The 18,382-nt window shown below is 41.3% G+C and overlaps 1 protein-coding gene across 1 annotated transcript in view; it reads right to left on the reverse strand.

Moving 5' to 3' along the window:
• The window catches only part of LOC149316541 (collagen alpha-1(XI) chain), a 325,693-nt gene that overhangs the window by 218,515 nt on the left and 88,796 nt on the right, over positions 1 to 18,382 (reverse strand). The window contains exon 5 of the mRNA XM_089515788.1: positions 17,231 to 17,359. Coding sequence (XP_089371914.1) covers positions 17,231 to 17,359 — 129 coding nt within the window. The remainder of the gene's footprint in view (positions 1 to 17,230; positions 17,360 to 18,382) is intronic.

The following is an 18,382-nucleotide window of genomic DNA, read 5'->3' on the forward strand; positions in this document are numbered from 1 at the left end:
TAAAACCTGTTTGAATTTGTCCAGATAGAGTGTTTTTCCTGATAGATTTTCCTTAAATAAACAAACAAGAGATAGAGTAGCCTCCATCACTGCCATCCGCATGTTTTAATGCTAAAAACAAAACAAAACAAAAAACAGAGAGTCTAAAGCAGCCTAGGGTCTCTAAACTCTAAGACCGGTAATGTTTGTTCTCTAGGGATTGCCTCAAAATCGATCCTTTCTGGCTGATGCACTCTTAAACTTTCCCCCCTCATCTCACATATTTTTAACAGACTATTCCCCCTCCCTACTTTTATAAGGACACTATGCACTCTGGTGTTCTTGACTCCAGACAGAAGGGAAATGACTCCATCAAAAGTATCCCACTGTTTAGGGAAATGCAGAGAAATGGAAGGAACACACTGCAAAGATTACTTTATGCCACATCTGATTGCAACTTACAGCAACCTTCTAAAATGTCACATGGATATTTTCCGATGCTCAGTAGTTAAAGTGTGAAATGTCTTGCTGGACTGTACAACTGTAGATCTGGATTCAATTCTATCAACATATTAAAAATGAAGTAATTACAATCCCACATAAAAACAAAGAGGTATCAGTGGTAAGTGTCCTTTTTTTCTCCCTAATGTCTGTTTCAGGGACTTAAAATTTTCATTCATTCACTCACTAGCCTCCTCCCAGTCTGAAGTAGAGAGAAGCAACATAAGGACGTTGCCCCCAAACTAAAACTCCAATGAAATTTTCCTTTATTGTAATAACTTCTACAATGTACAGTTTAGGCATCCAAAGAAAATGGGTAGGCAAAGTTACCAAGGAAATGTGAACACAGAAAATACAAGAGTTCTAGGAGTTCATTATCTGTAATGCTAGGAATGTGGGGACTGGAGGAAAATTTCATTGGGAGCAAAATTCATATTTCAGGGAGCAATGTTATCATACTCCCGGCCATAGCTATGCCTGAAGTGATACAATCCCAGAGGAGACTTACCATTTCTTACACTGTTTGCAAGAACTTAGCCTGAACTCCTCTCCAAGTTCGCAGAAGTGTGTAAGTGAACTGATGATTTATTCTTGATTATTTTGAAGTATATGTCACTCATTCCCATAGGAGCAGATTTCACTACTGTATTCCCTCCAACTATTAAAAAATGTAAGAAGTATGGCTTGCCCAACATCTGCACTGAGGATAAATGTATATACCATGAACTCAACTATAAATTCCATCTGGAATCCATTTTTACTGGTGTGGATGTGGAAAAATAGATTTATTTCCTTTCACTGGCTCATTCTTTTCATTAAAAGCAATCAAATAACCACTGCAGGCCCAACTAAAGGAATAGGTGGAAGTTCTTCTTTTGGAAAGCCATTTTGATTGTTGAGGTCCTAATCCATCTTTTTGATATGGCTCTACAAATAGGCCTGGCCCAAGACAGTTTGCTGTCTGGAGGAAAAGAAACAATGGTTTCCCTCTTTCTAATAATACCATGTAGCAAAATTAAGTAGACTGCACTGGCAGATTAATCATATTCAGTGACACTAAAAAGACAATGTCTATCTGTCCTGAGAGCAGGTGAGGAGGTGCAGGAGAGGCAAACTAGCACACACAATCTTTCCTAGATGAAACTGGTTTGTCTCCAACAAGTTACCTCATCAAGCCTAATGGTGATGCCAGACTTGCCCAACTCACACCTGGATGCTTTGAAACAGTGTGAAATACATACAGCTTTTGTGCAAAACTTGCAGCTATCATAATTTTTTTCCTTGATAATACTCTGCACAGACCACAGAACCCAGCAGACCACTCTTTGATCAGTATATTATCTGTTTAGGCCACTCAGCTCTCTTGACTGATTGCTTGAGATTCCTCCTGTTCCTGCATCTAGTTCTAAAACTCTCTTTTGTTTCTAGGAGGGTTTGGTGGTATAGGAGGAAGTTAAATGCCCATATGGTTCTTCATTATACCTTGCGTACTATGAGAAGAAATAATTCCTGGGAACACCACCCTTTGTGTGTGATATCATCAATGCACATTCACCAATAATTCAGGAGAGAAGAGGGCCTGACTACACTGTGAACAACAACATCAACAAAGCAGTTTCACCCTAATTTGAGATTCAGCTGTTTATATGATACATGAGGCCAAAATTGGGTGAAACCAGGACAAAGCTCGGGGGGGGGGGGAACCCAAGCAAAATAAAGCCCTTTGCTCTGCTCTAATGTGGAAAGTGCACATTTTTGCACCAGAGTATAAACAGCAAAATGAGAGTGAGGGAAGGCTCAACCAGCTTACGGAAGTGGTGTGGAGCATGTGCCCTGGGTCTGGTGAGATGTAGCCACTGGCACCATTGTTTGCTATATGTTGTTTTCCTTTTTGTCATGAGTACAAGCACACTAGTGGCCAGCTGCAGCATGCACCCAGTGCACCAGTGAGTCATCACACATCCCATGAAGCAAAATTATGATAAACATGGCAAGTCACTAATAATGCAATTCATGTAATAAGAACATACACAAACTGGTCAGTCCAACGGGGGGGGGGGGGGATGGGATGAAGGAGGGAAAGGGGATATGTATGGGGGACCTCCATGATTGTCCTTTGCCAGTGGGTCACTGGGTGCACCAATGTACTATGTGGGCAGTGTATTCCTCATATGACCAGTAACATGGGACATCATAGAATCATAGGCCTGTTACAGACATGCCAAAATAAAGCTGCTTCGAGTCACTTTGCAGGTATGGTATTTCAATGATGCATGAGTCCTAAGAGTCCAAAAGCCACACCAAAGCTGCACTCCAGTCCTTAGGTCTAGAGCGTGGCTTTGGTGCGGCTTTTGGACTCTTAGGACGCATGCATCATTGAAATACCATACCTCCAAAGTGACTCGAAGCAGCTTTATTTTGGCCTGTCTGTAACAGGCCATAGAGCTGGAAGAGACCGCAAGGGCCATCCAGGCCATCCCCCTGCCATGCAGGAAATCTCAATCAAAGCATCCCCAACAGATGGCCATCCAGCCTCTGTTTAAAGACCTCCAATGACGGAGACTCCACTACACTACGAGGGAGTATAGTTGAACAGCCCTTACTGTCAGGAAGTTCCTCCTAATGTTGAGGTGGAATCTCTTTTCCTGCAGCTTGCATCCATTGCTCCGTGTTCTAGTCTCTGGAGCAGCAGAAAACAAGCTAGCTCTCTCCTTAATATTACATCCCTTCAAGTATTTAAACAAACTATCATATCACCCCTTAACCTTCTCTTCTCCAGGCTAAACATCCCAAGCTCCCTAAGTCGTTCCTCAAATGGAATAGCAACTGGGGAGGAGAAGAGAGGTAATTGGCAGTCACAGGTAGTGTGTTCTTGTAATCATGTGCTTGCATGGGGGGGGGGAGGAGAAAATTGATCTGTGTGGTTTGACAACATGTGATAAGGACTGTTTGTGGGTGTTTGGCCCACTTTGGAGTTTGGTAGTGCCAAACTGGGAAAACCCAGGAATGCTTGGTTTTTCCTTCTCCTTCTGTTCATCTCCCATGGTAGCCTGAGCTTATTCTGAGCTAAGTCAAGGAACATTCACTCACCACTACTTATCTATAAAGAAAATCAATTGCACTGATGTTCACAATCAATCGAAGAGGTTGAGACTATAGATAAAAACTGCACAGAGCCTGTGATCATGGGAAACTTTGCCTGCAGCTATAAAGATTACTTTAAAATATGGCTTTAACATATTTCACAGTTCATTAATGCCTGTCCTAGCTAATCAGCACAACTTCTGTCCTCACAAAAAAATGATTCCTTTGGCTCAGCTATTTCCCCCTACCCTAAAATTAAAAGGCAGAAAAGGAGAATTTGGCATAGTTTATACAACAGTCTGAGAAAAATGTCTAGGCTGACATTTGTTTTAGAAAAGCCAAATCTTTGAAATATACTCCTATCAATTTTTTTTTACATATGTGGTTAACAATAGGGATGAAATTCTTCACTACTTTCGTTCTTGAAGTAGTCAGTGAGTACCATATATACTCAAATATAAGTCGACCTTGTGTATAAGTTGGTCAGCTTTTGGGGCCAAAATTATGGGTATTGGTATGACCTGTGGATAAGTTGAGGGTCAGACTTAGCCCAGCTGGGGACAAGCTGCAGGATGATTGGTCACCCTTCCCACCCTCTCCCCAGCTGGACTTTCTCCCAGGGAGGGAGCCCAGCTGGGGAGAGGTTGTAGGAGCATCAATCACCCTTCCCAGCCAAACCCCAGCTGGGCTTTCTCCCGGGGAGGGAGCTCAGTTGGGGAAAGGTTGCAGGACCATCAATCACCCTTCCCGGCCAATCCCCAGCTGTGCTTTCTCCTGGGGAGGAAGTCCAGCTGGGGAGAGGTTGCAGGGCAATCGGTCACCCTTCCCAACCTCTCTACAGATGGCCCATCCCTTGCAGAGGCAGCCTGGCTGGGGACAGGCTCAGGTCAAGTACCGAATTGACCCATGTATAAGTCAACCCAGGTTTTTTGAGTCAGTTTTTTGACCTTAATTTCTCAACTTATACACAAGTATATATGGTAATTTTAGCAATTTTCTTTGCATGATGATAAAGTCTTTGAAAACTGCTAGTTTTTGAGGAGTATTTATATTGTTATTATTATTAATAATATTTATTTATGTAGCACAATAAATTTACATGGTGTTTTACAGACATGATAAAAACAGCATGTAACCTACCTGTGGCATACAATCTAAAAAGTCATAAGATAAAATATACCATGATTAAACTAATTATTCCATTAAAATACAACTATGGCCCTATAAAACTATAAAAACAGGTAACACATCAACAATCTGGATTATCAAACAATATTAAACTACAGATTTAAATGCTTCCAAGAATAAGAAAGTCTTTTGTTTGATGGAATTTTATTGGGGGGGGGGGGTGTTGGCCATTGCCCACAGAAAACAGAACTGTATTTACAGAAAATAATTTTTAATCTCAGGAGAGATTTAAAAGGATTAAAAGGGAGTTTAACCTGAGAAAAAAGAAAGTGTGATGGTACAATGGACAATTCCCACAATCTCCTATGAGCTCCTGCGATGAGGTTAGCTCCTGATAATAATGACAGGTGTCCTTTGTGCAAATACAGCATATGAAGTCAAGATAGGTACTTACGTCCTGGGAAGGGTTGATCATTTCACAACCCAGGCTTTTGCACTGTACATTATGGTGATAACATTTGATTATTTCTCTTATTTAGAAAGAAACACAGTAAATCTATTGTCTTATAAAGGTGGGTGGTTGCCACTTGCCTAGTGTCATTATAAAGGCATGGAAAATATGAGTATTATGTAACTTGCAAGGGGGCAATAGCCTCAAATACCTTTCCTGGTAGTGTGTATCTTGGCTCCTTTTGATTACTCTTCTAGAACTGTTTGTTCTACATGCATCTTAGTGTGTTTACTCCATAGGAAGTTGCTTTTAGCAGACCAGATAATTTAACCATTCTAAACCCATGCTGTCAACTACAACTCTGCTGGAATTACCAACAAAAAGTTTTTCATATTACTTTCTGTCCTGTTTTGCTCTTGGGAAGGAAACCAGACTCTCAGCATGAAAGCATGGTTTCCCACATGATTACAGGGAGAGAATCACAGGTCACCAAGATGTCAGCTGAGAAGAGAGGTAGCCCAGTCTGGTTCATGTCATCTGCAGTTCAGTACATAGTCCAGGCAGGTAGTCCAAAGAGCAGTCCAGAAGGGTAGTCAGGAGTCCAAGCAGAGTTCAAGACAAAAAGGCAAAGTCATGGACCACAGCACAAGAGTTGCTTCAACCAAGAAAAGTTAGTTGTCAGCAATATTCATCTTAGGGAGGTGATGGGTTATTTGTAGCCCACCCGCAGGTGCTCCCTAATTGTGGCACACTTCCTATATAAACATTCAGAGCTTCTGCAACTATCTTTGTCCTGCTATCTCTTGGATAGCGTAGGTATAGGTAAGTCTCCATCTTTCTCTGATGGTTGTGGCTGCTGGAAACTGCTTCTGCGGCTACTAGGAATTCTGCTCTTGTGCCTGCATGACTGGCATGTCATCTATGCTCTCAGGCTTTCTGTCCGAACCTTCATTCTCTGACTCAGGGTTCTGGAGGCAGGGCATGACACTTTCTATATGACCTCTTTTTACTCGAAATGCCACTAACTGAACATAGAACTTTGTGCATGCAAAGCATGTGCTCTGATGTTGCATTTCTCTCCAGTACAGGGAGATTTCCAATGCCAGGAAAATTTGTCATCACATCTGGAACCTGTCTCTGCATAGGATTTTCAAATTAACTTTTGATTTCTTACGATTTCATGAAGGAATATAAGCTTACTGACAATTTCACTTAGCTGGACTTGAGCCTTGTAACCATTCTCAAAGGCCTCAGAAACTGTGCAGATTAAGGCCTCAGCAAAGAGGCCTTAATCTGCACTGTACAATAATGTACAGGTGACATGCCCTGAAAATAATTTCTGCTTCAGCCAGACCTCATCTGGAAATAGTGTCTAGTTGTGGCCACCACAATTCAAGATAAACCAGAACGTGTCTGGAGAATAGTGATCAAGGTGATCAAAGGTCAAATAAAGCTTTATGAGGAATAAGTTAAGGAGCTGCACATCTTTAAGTTTTTATTAGGAGGAATTCCTTTATTGTAAACAGCTATTTAATAGTGGAACAGACTGCCCTGAAGGATAGTGGACTCTCCTTCTTTGGAGGTCTTTTCAGGAATGCTTTAGTTATATTTACCTGCATGAAAAATAATGGGACCCAGTGAAACCTCAATAATTGTGGTTCCTAGTACTCTTAGATGAATTCTGTTTCTACTTGGAGTTTCTTTTGCTAAGAACTGAGTCTTTCTCCCATTATCTCCAGTGAGTTATGCAAAGTGGGATAGCGAATGATACCACGGCCCCAATGTATCTACCAAAAGGAAAATAGTGGGGCAAGAAACCATCCAACCTCCAGTTGCAGAAACAATCTGCAAAATCCTTATGCAAGTTTTCATGCTAAAATCACACCAGACGTATGGCAACATATTTGCTCTCCTGCTCCTTTTAAAAAATGTCTGAAGTTACACCAAGTCTATGTGAACAAAGATCCATTTGTAATTATTATTGCATATGCTTGGGCATTGTGATTGCAAAGTTCAGGGATGAACAAAACTTGGCATTCCTTGATGCAACAAGATCTTTCCATTGTGATCTCATGCTTCCTACACCAGAGAGTGAAGCATATTTGTATTACACAACCTGACCATCATGCAGTTCCAGCGAAAAGCACTGTTTTCTTCATTAGGTACATTTCAGAAATATCACTTCACTAATGCAAAAGGAAGGAGGTAAGCTGTGGGGGGGGGGGGATAATAAAGGGATTGCTTTTTAAGTCAATCGTTTTCCAGGTACTGGAAGAAACCTTTCTGAAATTCTGAATTAAATTTACTATGAAATAGAGTTCTGGGAAATAAACTGATTACAACCCTGCTTGAGACATGATAATTTTGTAGACATTCCAAGAAGAGACATATTTGCACTACATTAATAATTCAAAATGCACAAGGTTTGTGTAGCAGTTCTAGGGACATAATTATTTGGCAATTTTGTTCTCAAAAGAAGAAATGACAAACGTTAGCAATTTTCTTCCACTGTAAAAAAAAGTCTATTCACAGTTTGGTACTTATTGTGGCCAAAATTTGCATATTTTTCCCGTAAAACCCAGAAAATATTATTTTAAATGTAGAAAATGCTCTTTCCTGCACAGAAAATTCTGTTTTCTGCACAAAAGCTCATTTGCAAATTTTGCACAGGATAGGTCCTGAACTGTGAAGATTCTCCTCATCAGGATTTTGTGACACTTGAGAAAAATGTTTCTGACCAGTCTTCAAATATTTTCAAATATTCTTTACATACTTAAACGATGACGTAAAGACCTGTGATATTAAGTATATTTGAAATGTGGTGGAATGACTGTAATATTTTAAATTTAATCACTAATTTAAAAAAATATTTAAAAAAAACATTTTCAAATATTCTTTCCATCCTTGAGCAGTTCACAAGCAATAATGCAGTATACACAAAGAAGCAGAGAATACTCGATTTGCAGTACGCACTAATCTAATGTCTGAAGTGTAAACACAGACCATCACAAAGAAGGGCAGGCAGTTATGAAAACTGCCACACTACTTATTTTTATGTGATGGGCATCATGGAGGAATGCTTGGTAGGATAGTAAGTTTGCTTCCATGGAACACACCTTGATCAGACTGTTCATTGCTCATATCTGTATCATGAAATGATAATGCACATTGTCATCAGGCGTTTTATTTGCTGCCACTTTCTATAGTGCTCAAAGCCACATGCTTGGGATGCTGGGGAAATCAGTTTTGCTGAATTCCAATGCAAAGATTTATGCTTCCAAGATCAATGTGCAGATCAGAGCAGCTTTGCCATTCGATTTTTAATGGTAAATTTGGTTTTTTGCTCTAATAGTGGGCCCTCCACAGTCGCTGGGGTTAGGACTCCCATGAAAGTGAGAAAAAATGCAAATAAAAAAACACTATTTCTTTTTTACCTGAAAGAACACTTCTCTAGAAATGTATAGGTCTTCCAATGCAAGTCTGTGGTCAACAGTACCAGAAGCTGACCATATAATTGCACTGAAGGGCCTACAAATTATTAGAAAAGTGTTTCCTCTGGGAATCTCTAGGTCTTCCAGTATGACTTCTGGTGGGTATGTACTGGAGGACCTTGAAAGTCCTAGAGAGAACATATTAATCAAATATGTGAATAATCAAATCTGCAAAAGTCGTGCCACAAATGTGAAGGGCCAACTGTATAATCACCAAAATTCAGTGCCAAGGTGACATGGGTGTGTGAGGGGCAGCTTTCTTCAGCTGTTCATTGCCCATCTTTTTAATGAAACAATTCTAAATAGTTTCTGGAAGAGGTTTCCTTCTAGCAGATTGTCACAATGCTGTTCTCTGTAACATCACTCAAGAGGTAAAAACTAAGCAATATTCTGTATCAGCTGCTTAGTTAAGTATATAGAGAGTTACAGATGTCTAAATCTAAGTAACTGTTCTGTATTCACAATTGCTACTTAAGTCTTGATTATGACACTATTGCCAAAATAGTAACTGCCACCACCACCACCACCTATTTTACCCAGCATCAGCTGCATAGGCAGAAGGAGATTTAGTCTGCTGGTGATCACAGCATGAGTGAATGATGTTTCCATCAGGTTTTGAGGGGTGCATGGGCCAGGAGTGGTTAAATCACTGTACTTACATTTTGTAAGTTCAATACCAGCCAGGGCTCAGGGTCGACTCAGCCTTGCATCTTTCCAAGGTCGCTCAAAGGAGTACCCAGCTTTTTGAGAGCAATTGGCTTATACATTGTAAACCACTTAGGGTGTGCTTAAGTGAACTCATAAGTGGTATAGAAATATACTTGCTATTGCTTTTGCTAAGTAGCTGGTGTAGAATACTGGTGAGCCCTTATTCAGTTAAATAATTTAGGATAAATTTGCTTTGAACAGATCAATTCCCAAAGACTGCACAGAAATCAATGGCTACTGGGATATTTATTATTTTCATTACTCTAATTGCCCACAGGGAACAGACTTAAATGCCTTCCTAACAAGAAAGTTTATTATCTGTACAGACTTCCACCCTACAGATACAGCTAAATCCTGCATGCCAGGCTTGAAGGAAGTACAGATCCAGTAAGTTAGCAAGTCTTTGGAGAAAGGAAGGCTAAATTAGCATTGTAAAATATGGTGCATGAGGGCCCTCAAAAGAACAAGGCTAAGCTTCATTTGGATATTCCCTTCAAAAAATGCAGTTCATTTAGAAGCATCTTTTCTTCTTCTTCTTTCGTCCACATAATCCTTGCAATTGGGGCAGGGCCAAAGCAAATAAAGCAGAGCTCCCATTTGGGAGCCATTTCTCCATCTCCAGTCAGGCTGTGAGATTTATGAGGCTGTAGGATACTTTTCCATGCAAAGAACTGAAGGCCCTTTACTATGAGGCCTTTACAAACCAGGCTGGACTGCTCACTAGAATACACACACATACACACACTACAGGGAACAATTCAGCTTTGAGAAGGCCAGGGGGTACATGACTAAATAGGTCTTTTTTCGTCTCTTGACTCCCGAGATGTGGCTAAGCTGATGTGATTTGTCTGGAAACAGTTCAGTGCATTTGAGTTTACAGTGTGGAGGGAATATTTACAAAAGCCAATGGTCAGATTTTTCAAAATGTTTTATGGGAGAAACAAGCTTTCATACTCATACAAAACCCATATGATAATCATTATGGTAATGATTCTGCAACAGCTTTTAATGGGGGCTGCCATCTTATTATCTTTAAACAGTGGGCTTGAATGAGATCCATGGGAAACTGACATCTATAGAGTAGCACAGTATTAATTTGTTGAACAGGCAGAGGATAAAGTCCTGGCCAATACAATGATTTCATCATGTCTGGTAACTGCCAATAGTTGCATATTCCTACAGGATTCTACATTTGTTGAATCCACACCACACAATTCTAAACAGATCACAAGGGTCAGTTCTTAACCCCAAAACTGAGGCTCATGAGCACTTAGGAAAAATTGTGTTAGTTCAAGCTAAACAGGCTAAATGGAAGGGATGCAAAGAATATTCAAAATATTTGAGAAATAGTTCACAACTGTGTTTTCAAATGTTAAGAAATTCTTATTAGAGAATCCTAGATAGATGAGAATTTTCAGTTTGGGACTTATTCTGTGCAAAAATTCACACATGGTTGTTTTGCTTAGAAAACATCATTTTCTGTGCAGGAAATTGAATGGTTTTTACAGAAAATATTCTTTCAGTGAAAAAAAATGCTTTTGCCTGCCCAGCTAATGGAATTTTTTGCACAAAAATATGTGTGAACTATATGCATAATACGTCTCAAACTATGAATAGTCTTTATAAACGGCACAGTTTGACAATTGACAATTTTAATTTTGATTCTTCTTCTCAAGTGTGTTTTGCTTTTTCCATAGCAGCTGTCCCTGGGGCAAAAGTTCCACTGAGCTATCCACCAAGAGAACAAGATGTTTCTTGGTCAGTCATGACCAGCAGAAAATCTGTATGGTTCTGATGATTGATCCTGTGAGGTTCATATACTGTGCTGATACTGTACTTCCAGAGGTTGGAAGTATCTGAACCATGTACCTGAGTTGAGGCCATGATCAAGAACAAGTAGGTACACTATAAACAGAGAATTACTACATCAGTAGGTATGGCAACCCATCATTATAATAGCCTGTGAGAGTAGCATGGAGAGAAGATGTGAGAAAATATGCTGAGAAAATACATTTGGGGAAAGTTGTCCTATTTTTAATGAGGCACTCACTGTCCTGTGATAAAATTAAGAGGTGCAACACTGACCATTTGGTAGAATAATTGATATGTGATACTGTGTAGAAGATTTTAAATGTTCATTACCATAAAACTGGAGAAAGTGTGGCAGACGATGACCAGCTATAATCAAGGTTCTAGACCAAGTCCCATGGGGGAAAAAATCCAAACTGATTCAACAAAAGTCAGCTTGTGAGCAAGGTCAGTGGGCTAGTGGGAGGTGAGATCCTGTTATCCTCTATGTCATTTGAACCTGTTTTGCTTAGCTAAGAAGTGTCAGGACTCTGTCCTACACATAAATCACAGCCTCTGACATGGAAAACATAGCTTCAAGTTGTCATGAATAGCTTTTGGCCACACTTAGGAAGAATGTAGCAGGAAGCAGATCCCCTTGTTTCATTTTAGCTAAGGCTAAAAGAGGGAGAGAAAGCAGCAGCCTCCATTTTGTTTAGTTGTGGCTCCAGTAGAGAACCCACCCTTCCTTCAGATAATGGCCAGAATTCACTTAGGGACAACCCCATACATAAGTTTCCCTTATGCACGTGAATGTTCTTTTTTGGATCCTGCAGGGGTTAGTATTCCCTTCCCCAATCGGCAAACCAAGTTACCCCTCACAAAATGCCCCTGAAGCCAACCCACATAGCCATTATGTGCTTCACCATGACCTGAAGGCTCAGAGAAACATCTGGTTACTCCCCATAGTCAAATATGAAATGATGACATCATTGCTGAAATCCACGGGGTCTTCTGTGAGCATGGGGAAAATAGCCAAACAGTTCTACAATCCTGCCTGCTCACTGCAAAGCATGCATGGTGGCTTCCGGGGCTTCTTGGTAAGTCAAGGGGAGGTTATGTGACTCAATGTAGCATAGGTCTGCATGTATATATTTGCACTATGCTGAAGGGAAGTAGGATTAAAGTCACCAATTGCTATCGCTGTGAAGGACTTTGGAAACTGGAAGGCAAAAATGGCCTAAAGATCTAAAACAAAAAGCTATATTTCTCTAGGCTCAAGACAATGTGTTTCAAAAAAACAAAAACAAAAACCAAACAAACAAACAAACAAAAACACACACACACACACACACACAAACACACACACAAAATCCACAAGGGGAGTGAGAGGCTAAATTTTTTGTTAAAAATATAACCTCCCCAAACCTATACAGTACCATAACTAAGATGGGGGAGAGTATAAAATAATATACAATCTGCCCTTCCTTTACGCGGGGGATCCATTCTGGACCCATCCACCTCTGCGTAAAGGGAATTCCGCCTATGCTCGAGCCCCATGCATGCGATGGTGCAGCGGCGGGCATGTGCCCCATTATTCCTTATGGGATGCGCCACCCCTTCTCCCAGTGCGGCTTTCAGTGTATGCTGAAAGCCGCATAAGGCGTGCCTGCGTATGATGCGGGCGCACTGTAGATATCAATTATGACCATAAATAGATACACATAAAAATGTTTTTGGAAGATAAAGGAATCTAAACTCTTGACTCCCACTTCAATAACATCTCTAATCAAAAAAAGCTACAAAATCCAACAAATGTGAATTTCACAACCATCTATCTATTGTGATTCCTACTCAATGGCAGCTGGTGTCTCCTATGACAGTCAATCTTCTCTGGGTATCAATAAAGCCTTTATAGGAACTGTCTAAGGTGCTGAACCTTATTCCTAAATAAATTCAGCACCTTGGATAGTTTCTTTGGATGTAATGAAAACTCTGAATTGATTCACTGCCTTGCTGTCATAGAAGCCACTAGCTGCAACCAAACAGATGGACCAGGAAACTCAAATCTGCTTTCTACCCTCCTGAGCAATCCAATCACCAAAATCAATGTTTAAAAAATGTGCTTCTTCACTTTATTTTAAGAAGTCCTCATTTTCTCATATCATCGCCCACCACTGCTAGAAAGAGAACAAGAGAGACTGAAAGGAAGGTGAATGTAGAAGCACAAAGAGCCAACTGGGGACCTGGAAACTAGAACTGTATGGCATCCTCCAGTAGGATGCTCTAACCAACATGTTATGTGGTCAGGCCTCTGTGCTCACACAAATGGCTGACACATAGTCTCCCCCCCCACCCGGTTCTCTTTTGTGTGACATACAATCACTGTGTGAGCCATACAGGCAGTGAGTCTTTCACAGTAGGAGTGGGAGGGGCTAATGTTGGATGACAGAGAACAAGGAAAGGAGGAAGATGGGGAGAAGGGGAGGGGAAGAAAGAGAGAGTAAAAAACTTGGGGGTGTAAGTAGGTGAAATGGAATGTGACATGGAAAGAAGGAGAAAGGGTACAACTGTATGGATCAGGGGTAGGCAACCTTTTTGATCCAGGGGCCGGGTTGCTGTCCCTCAGACAACTGGGGGGCCGAAGCTGGGGGTGGAGCTTCCACCCTCTGGGGGTGGGGCCACATGCTGGGGATGGAGCTTCCACCCTCCAGGGGTGGGGCTGCATGCTCCGCCCCCAGAGTGATGATAATAATAATAATAATAATAATAATAATAATAATAATAGTTCCAAGCATGGAAACTACTACAAAGCAATTCAAAAAAAGGAAGAAAGCATGCACACTGTCTCAGCCCAGAAAGGCACAAGGTGCTGAGAGGGGATTTTGCACAGAGAACACCAAGGGCAAGTAAATAATAATAATAATAATAATAATAATAATAGTTCCAAGCATGGAAACTACTAAAATGCAATTCAAAATAAAAGGCAGAAAGCATGCACACTGTCTCAACCCAGAAAGGCACAAGGTGCTGAGAGGGGATTTTGCACAGAGAACACCAAGGGCTCCTTCCCGGCTTCAGAGGGGCCTCGAGGCCCTCAGAGGCCAGGAAGGAGGAGGAGGACACCCGCGGGGGAATCCTCGATGGCTCCTTCCTGGGTTCTGAGGCTCCTCGAGGCCCTCAGAGGCCGGGAAGGAGGAGGAGGACACCCACGCGGGCGGCTCCGCCAGCTCCTTCCCGGCCTCTGAGGGGGCCTCAGAAGGAGAGTCCTGGGGCCGCGCGGGCCCTGGGAGGCGCCCGCAGAGGCCCAGGAGGCGGCGGTGGCGGCAGCGGCAGGACTGGCCTGGGGCCGGTCTTGCTGTCTCCACGGGCCAGATGCGGCCCATGGGCCGGGGGTTGCTGACCCCTGGTATGGATGAATGGGATATTTGTAAGAAAAAGATTAAATGGTTGCTCTGGTTAAAATTCACAAAAATTGACAGATCATTTTCCTTTAAACACAGTAAAATCAGTAGCATGCTTTGCCGTTAGCTAAAATCAAAGAGAATTTGTCTTTAAATGTCTGTCAAAACTAGCTCTGACCTCAGCCATTGCTAAGAACGTTAGGTTGCGAGTTCAATCCCAGCCAAGGGGCTCAAACTCGTCTCAGGCTTGCATCTTTCCGAAGTCGCTAAAATGAGTACCCAGATTGTTGGGGGCAATTAGCTTAAACTTTGTAAACCGCTTAGGGAATGCTTAAGTGCACTGATAAGTGGTATAGAAATATACTTGATATTGCTATTGCTATTGCTTAAACCATCTGACACTGGATGTTTTCCTCTACAGAATATAAAAGGAAGGGGAAAAAAAGCTGCACACTTCTAGCTTTTGGTTCCAGCAATCTATGAAACAAAGGCTTGTTACAGACTGCCAAAATAAAGCTGCTTCAGGTCTCTTTGGAGGTATGCTATTTAAATGATGCATGGGTCCTAAGAGTCCGGAGGTCGCGCCAAAGCCACACTCCATTCCTAAGCACTGGAGGGCAGCTTTGGTGGAGCTTCCGGATTCTTAGGGTGCATGCATCATTTAAACAGCATACCTCCAAAGAGACCCGAAGCAGCTTTATTTGGGCAGTCTGTAACAGGCCAAAGTCTCAATGAAGGTGCTAGAGGATCCAGTGTCTGAAAAGCCCTGTCTTTCTGTTTATTTTTAATATAGAGACTCTACAGACTTTCCCTAAGCGGTGGTGGGATCAGGGCTGCGGCAACCTCACACCATGGCCCCAATCTAGACTTTGGAGGGTGTAAAAGGGAGCCGCAAAAAGTGATTCCTTTTTTGCACCCTCCAAAGGGTACCATGCCTGCAGCAGCGAGGCTCTATGGCACCCCTTCAGCACTGTGTCATCTGGACACAGCACCAGAGGGGCGCTATAATGCTGCGCACCATCTGGAGTGGTTCACGGCATCATGGCACCCTGGGGTGATGTCAGGGCATGCATCATCAGGATGCTGTGCCCCAACTCCACCCACAGGCTGGCCTTTCAGTGCAGTCTCTATAGGGCCATAGTTGCTGAAAGAGATTTGAGGGGGGCGGGATTTCCCAGAAGGCTCAATCCGTTTACAGGAGCTGTGTAAAAACTGATAAAAACAACAGCTAAGAACATCTAAGAATTTGGTACTGCTGTAAACCAGAAGCTCTTGTCAGTCAGGATGGATAACTGGTATTTTGTACTGTAACACCCTATACCAAGCTAACCACACTGCACCATTATGTCAAAACTATAAATAATGTGACCTCACCAGGTGGTACAATGGTTAAATGCCTGTACTACAGCCACTCACTCACAGTCACAAGGTTCGGAGTTTGATGCAAGCCAGGTGCTTATGGGTCGACTCAACCTGGCATGCTTCTGAGGTCTCTAAAATGAGTACCTAGTTTGTTCGGGGCAATTAGCTTACACAATTTAAACCACTTAGGAAGTACTTAGTTCAGGATGAAGTGGTATAGAAATGTCACTGCTATTGCTATTCCTGTTTAAGTTTTGGCCATAGGTGAGACTGAAAAGACTGCAGGGACCAAATTTGCTGCATTCTGTGGTAGATTTGACCCTCTTTGGTTGGAGGGGTCAAAAGGGCCCCACAATTTTACATAGGGGTGATTGTGGGGGTATACCAGGAGGCACCAAGAGCCAAAAAAGGGGGGGTCAGGAGCTGCATGTAATCTGAACACTGCACCTTTCACCATCCCTCCTGTCAGTTTCATTACTGCAGTGTCAATTATTGTTTATGTGCTACAGGACAGCAGAGGTCAGATCACACCAATACTCACCAACTGTGAGTATTGAATGTCAGGTATTCATCTACTTAGTCACCCACTAGTAATTTTTTTTTAATTTCTTAATACCACTTGCTCTTTCTAGTGTTTATTGGTACATCTTTGGTTTCAGTTTTAGTTGCTGGCCAACAACCATGGCAAATTGGTCCCCTTCTCACAACCTCATAGCCTATAACTAGTTCCCTCTTGAATACAAACATAAAAGTATAGACTGGAAAAACAGCAAGAATTGGTTTGACTCTCTTAAGAGTTCACAGGAAAACGAAGCATTTACCTTCCAAACTGGAATAGTTAATTTATTAGAAGCAATGGAAGTGGATTGGGAGGAGAGGGCCTGACACCATTAGAAAATGTTCAAAAAGGTGAGCTTTGTATGGCCTTGATATGATTAATCATGAATGCATACAAGACATAGCACAAGGGATAATGTATATACCCTGGATTTAGCACATGTGTACACATACACATATACATACATACACACCACATTATTCTCTTATGCATACAATATATAGTGAAAGAAGTATACAAATTCAAAATTCTTTTACGGAAACCATGCAATTTTCAAACATTATATCATCTTTTCTAGAATAATCTATAGAAAGAAATGTTAAGCACAATAATTTTTAAAAAAGCATTTGAGCAAGATAGTGAACTGCATGTATTAGTAAGGAGGGCAATCCCTTTAGCTCTCAATAAATGTTTAAATAAATACTTGCAGAATAGCATGAATCCAGCATACCCGTTAAAGTGAAATAAATCTAATAAAACATGGCTCATTACTCACCTCATCAACTTGAGGTTCTTGAGCTTGGGGAGCATTGGGCACAGGGGAATCACAATCTGGGCTATAATGCTCACAATGGTCGTAGGCTGCTCTAGGATCTCCGATGATCAACAGCTGCTGGATATCACCCTGCCGGGAAACATAACAAAATTATAAATCACCCTGCATTATGGTCATAGGGAGTAATGAAAAAGAATCCTTCTGTACAGAACAACCTTGGCTAAGTGAGATGCATCTAATAGAAGTTTAATTATTCTGTAGCACCCATTAATTTATCAGTGTAATTTATATTTGTCTATTATGGTTTCAGCAGGGCATGTTAATGGCTTTGTTGCATACAAATAGGTGATTTATTGAGAGGTGAAATCATTTTGTGTCAAGAGCCAAATCTTTAAGCCCTTGTGTGCAAATTGGTTGCATGAATTCAGATGGGGGCTAAAACTACCTTGTGGTGATCTATGAGGTTGTAACAGTGCCATCTCTATATTAGCAGACAATAAGGGTGACTAGAGAGGAATTGTTCATGGCTGCCTCTGAGGACAGAGATCAGATTCAAAGCAATCAATACATGTTAAAACATTTAACTGAGATATAAACTGAAATGTTGGCATATATATTTAAAAATAGGCAAACAAAATTTCAGGATACCTGAATTTCATTTATTCCATTTTTCATGCAACTTCATTTATTCTTCTCAGTGAGAGAATAGCACAGCTACTTAAGTGGCAAAGGGATAGGAAAGGGGTCATCAAAGAACAGGGGATAGATCTGCAGGGAATTTTTATATGGATTTTTCTATATATTTTAAAAATACACATACACACTCTTCAAGATAATGAGTACAGACATACAACACATTGTGGTCTTGAAATGGGCACTTTCGCCATTTAGCAGCTGGGCAGCAGACTAAGCAGGGATATAGGTGATCAGGAAACAGTTATACATCATTGTAGGTTGAATTGTTACCAGATCATTTACAATCTTGCTCCATCCTCTAATCAGACGTTAACTGTTGGGACTACCCACTTAAAGACCACTGTTTTTTTCTTTGAATGGGTTTCTCCCTTAAACTGGACCTGGACTAGACAGCCATCTATCTACACAGAGAAGACTATACGGCAAAAAACTCTTATTTGCCAGCCATTCAAAAAT

Source organism: Sceloporus occidentalis, unplaced genomic scaffold (assembly GCF_023333645.1).
Source record: "Sceloporus occidentalis isolate IW3139 unplaced genomic scaffold, rSceOcc1.0.p SCAF_3, whole genome shotgun sequence".
NCBI lineage: Eukaryota > Metazoa > Chordata > Lepidosauria > Squamata > Phrynosomatidae > Sceloporus > Sceloporus occidentalis.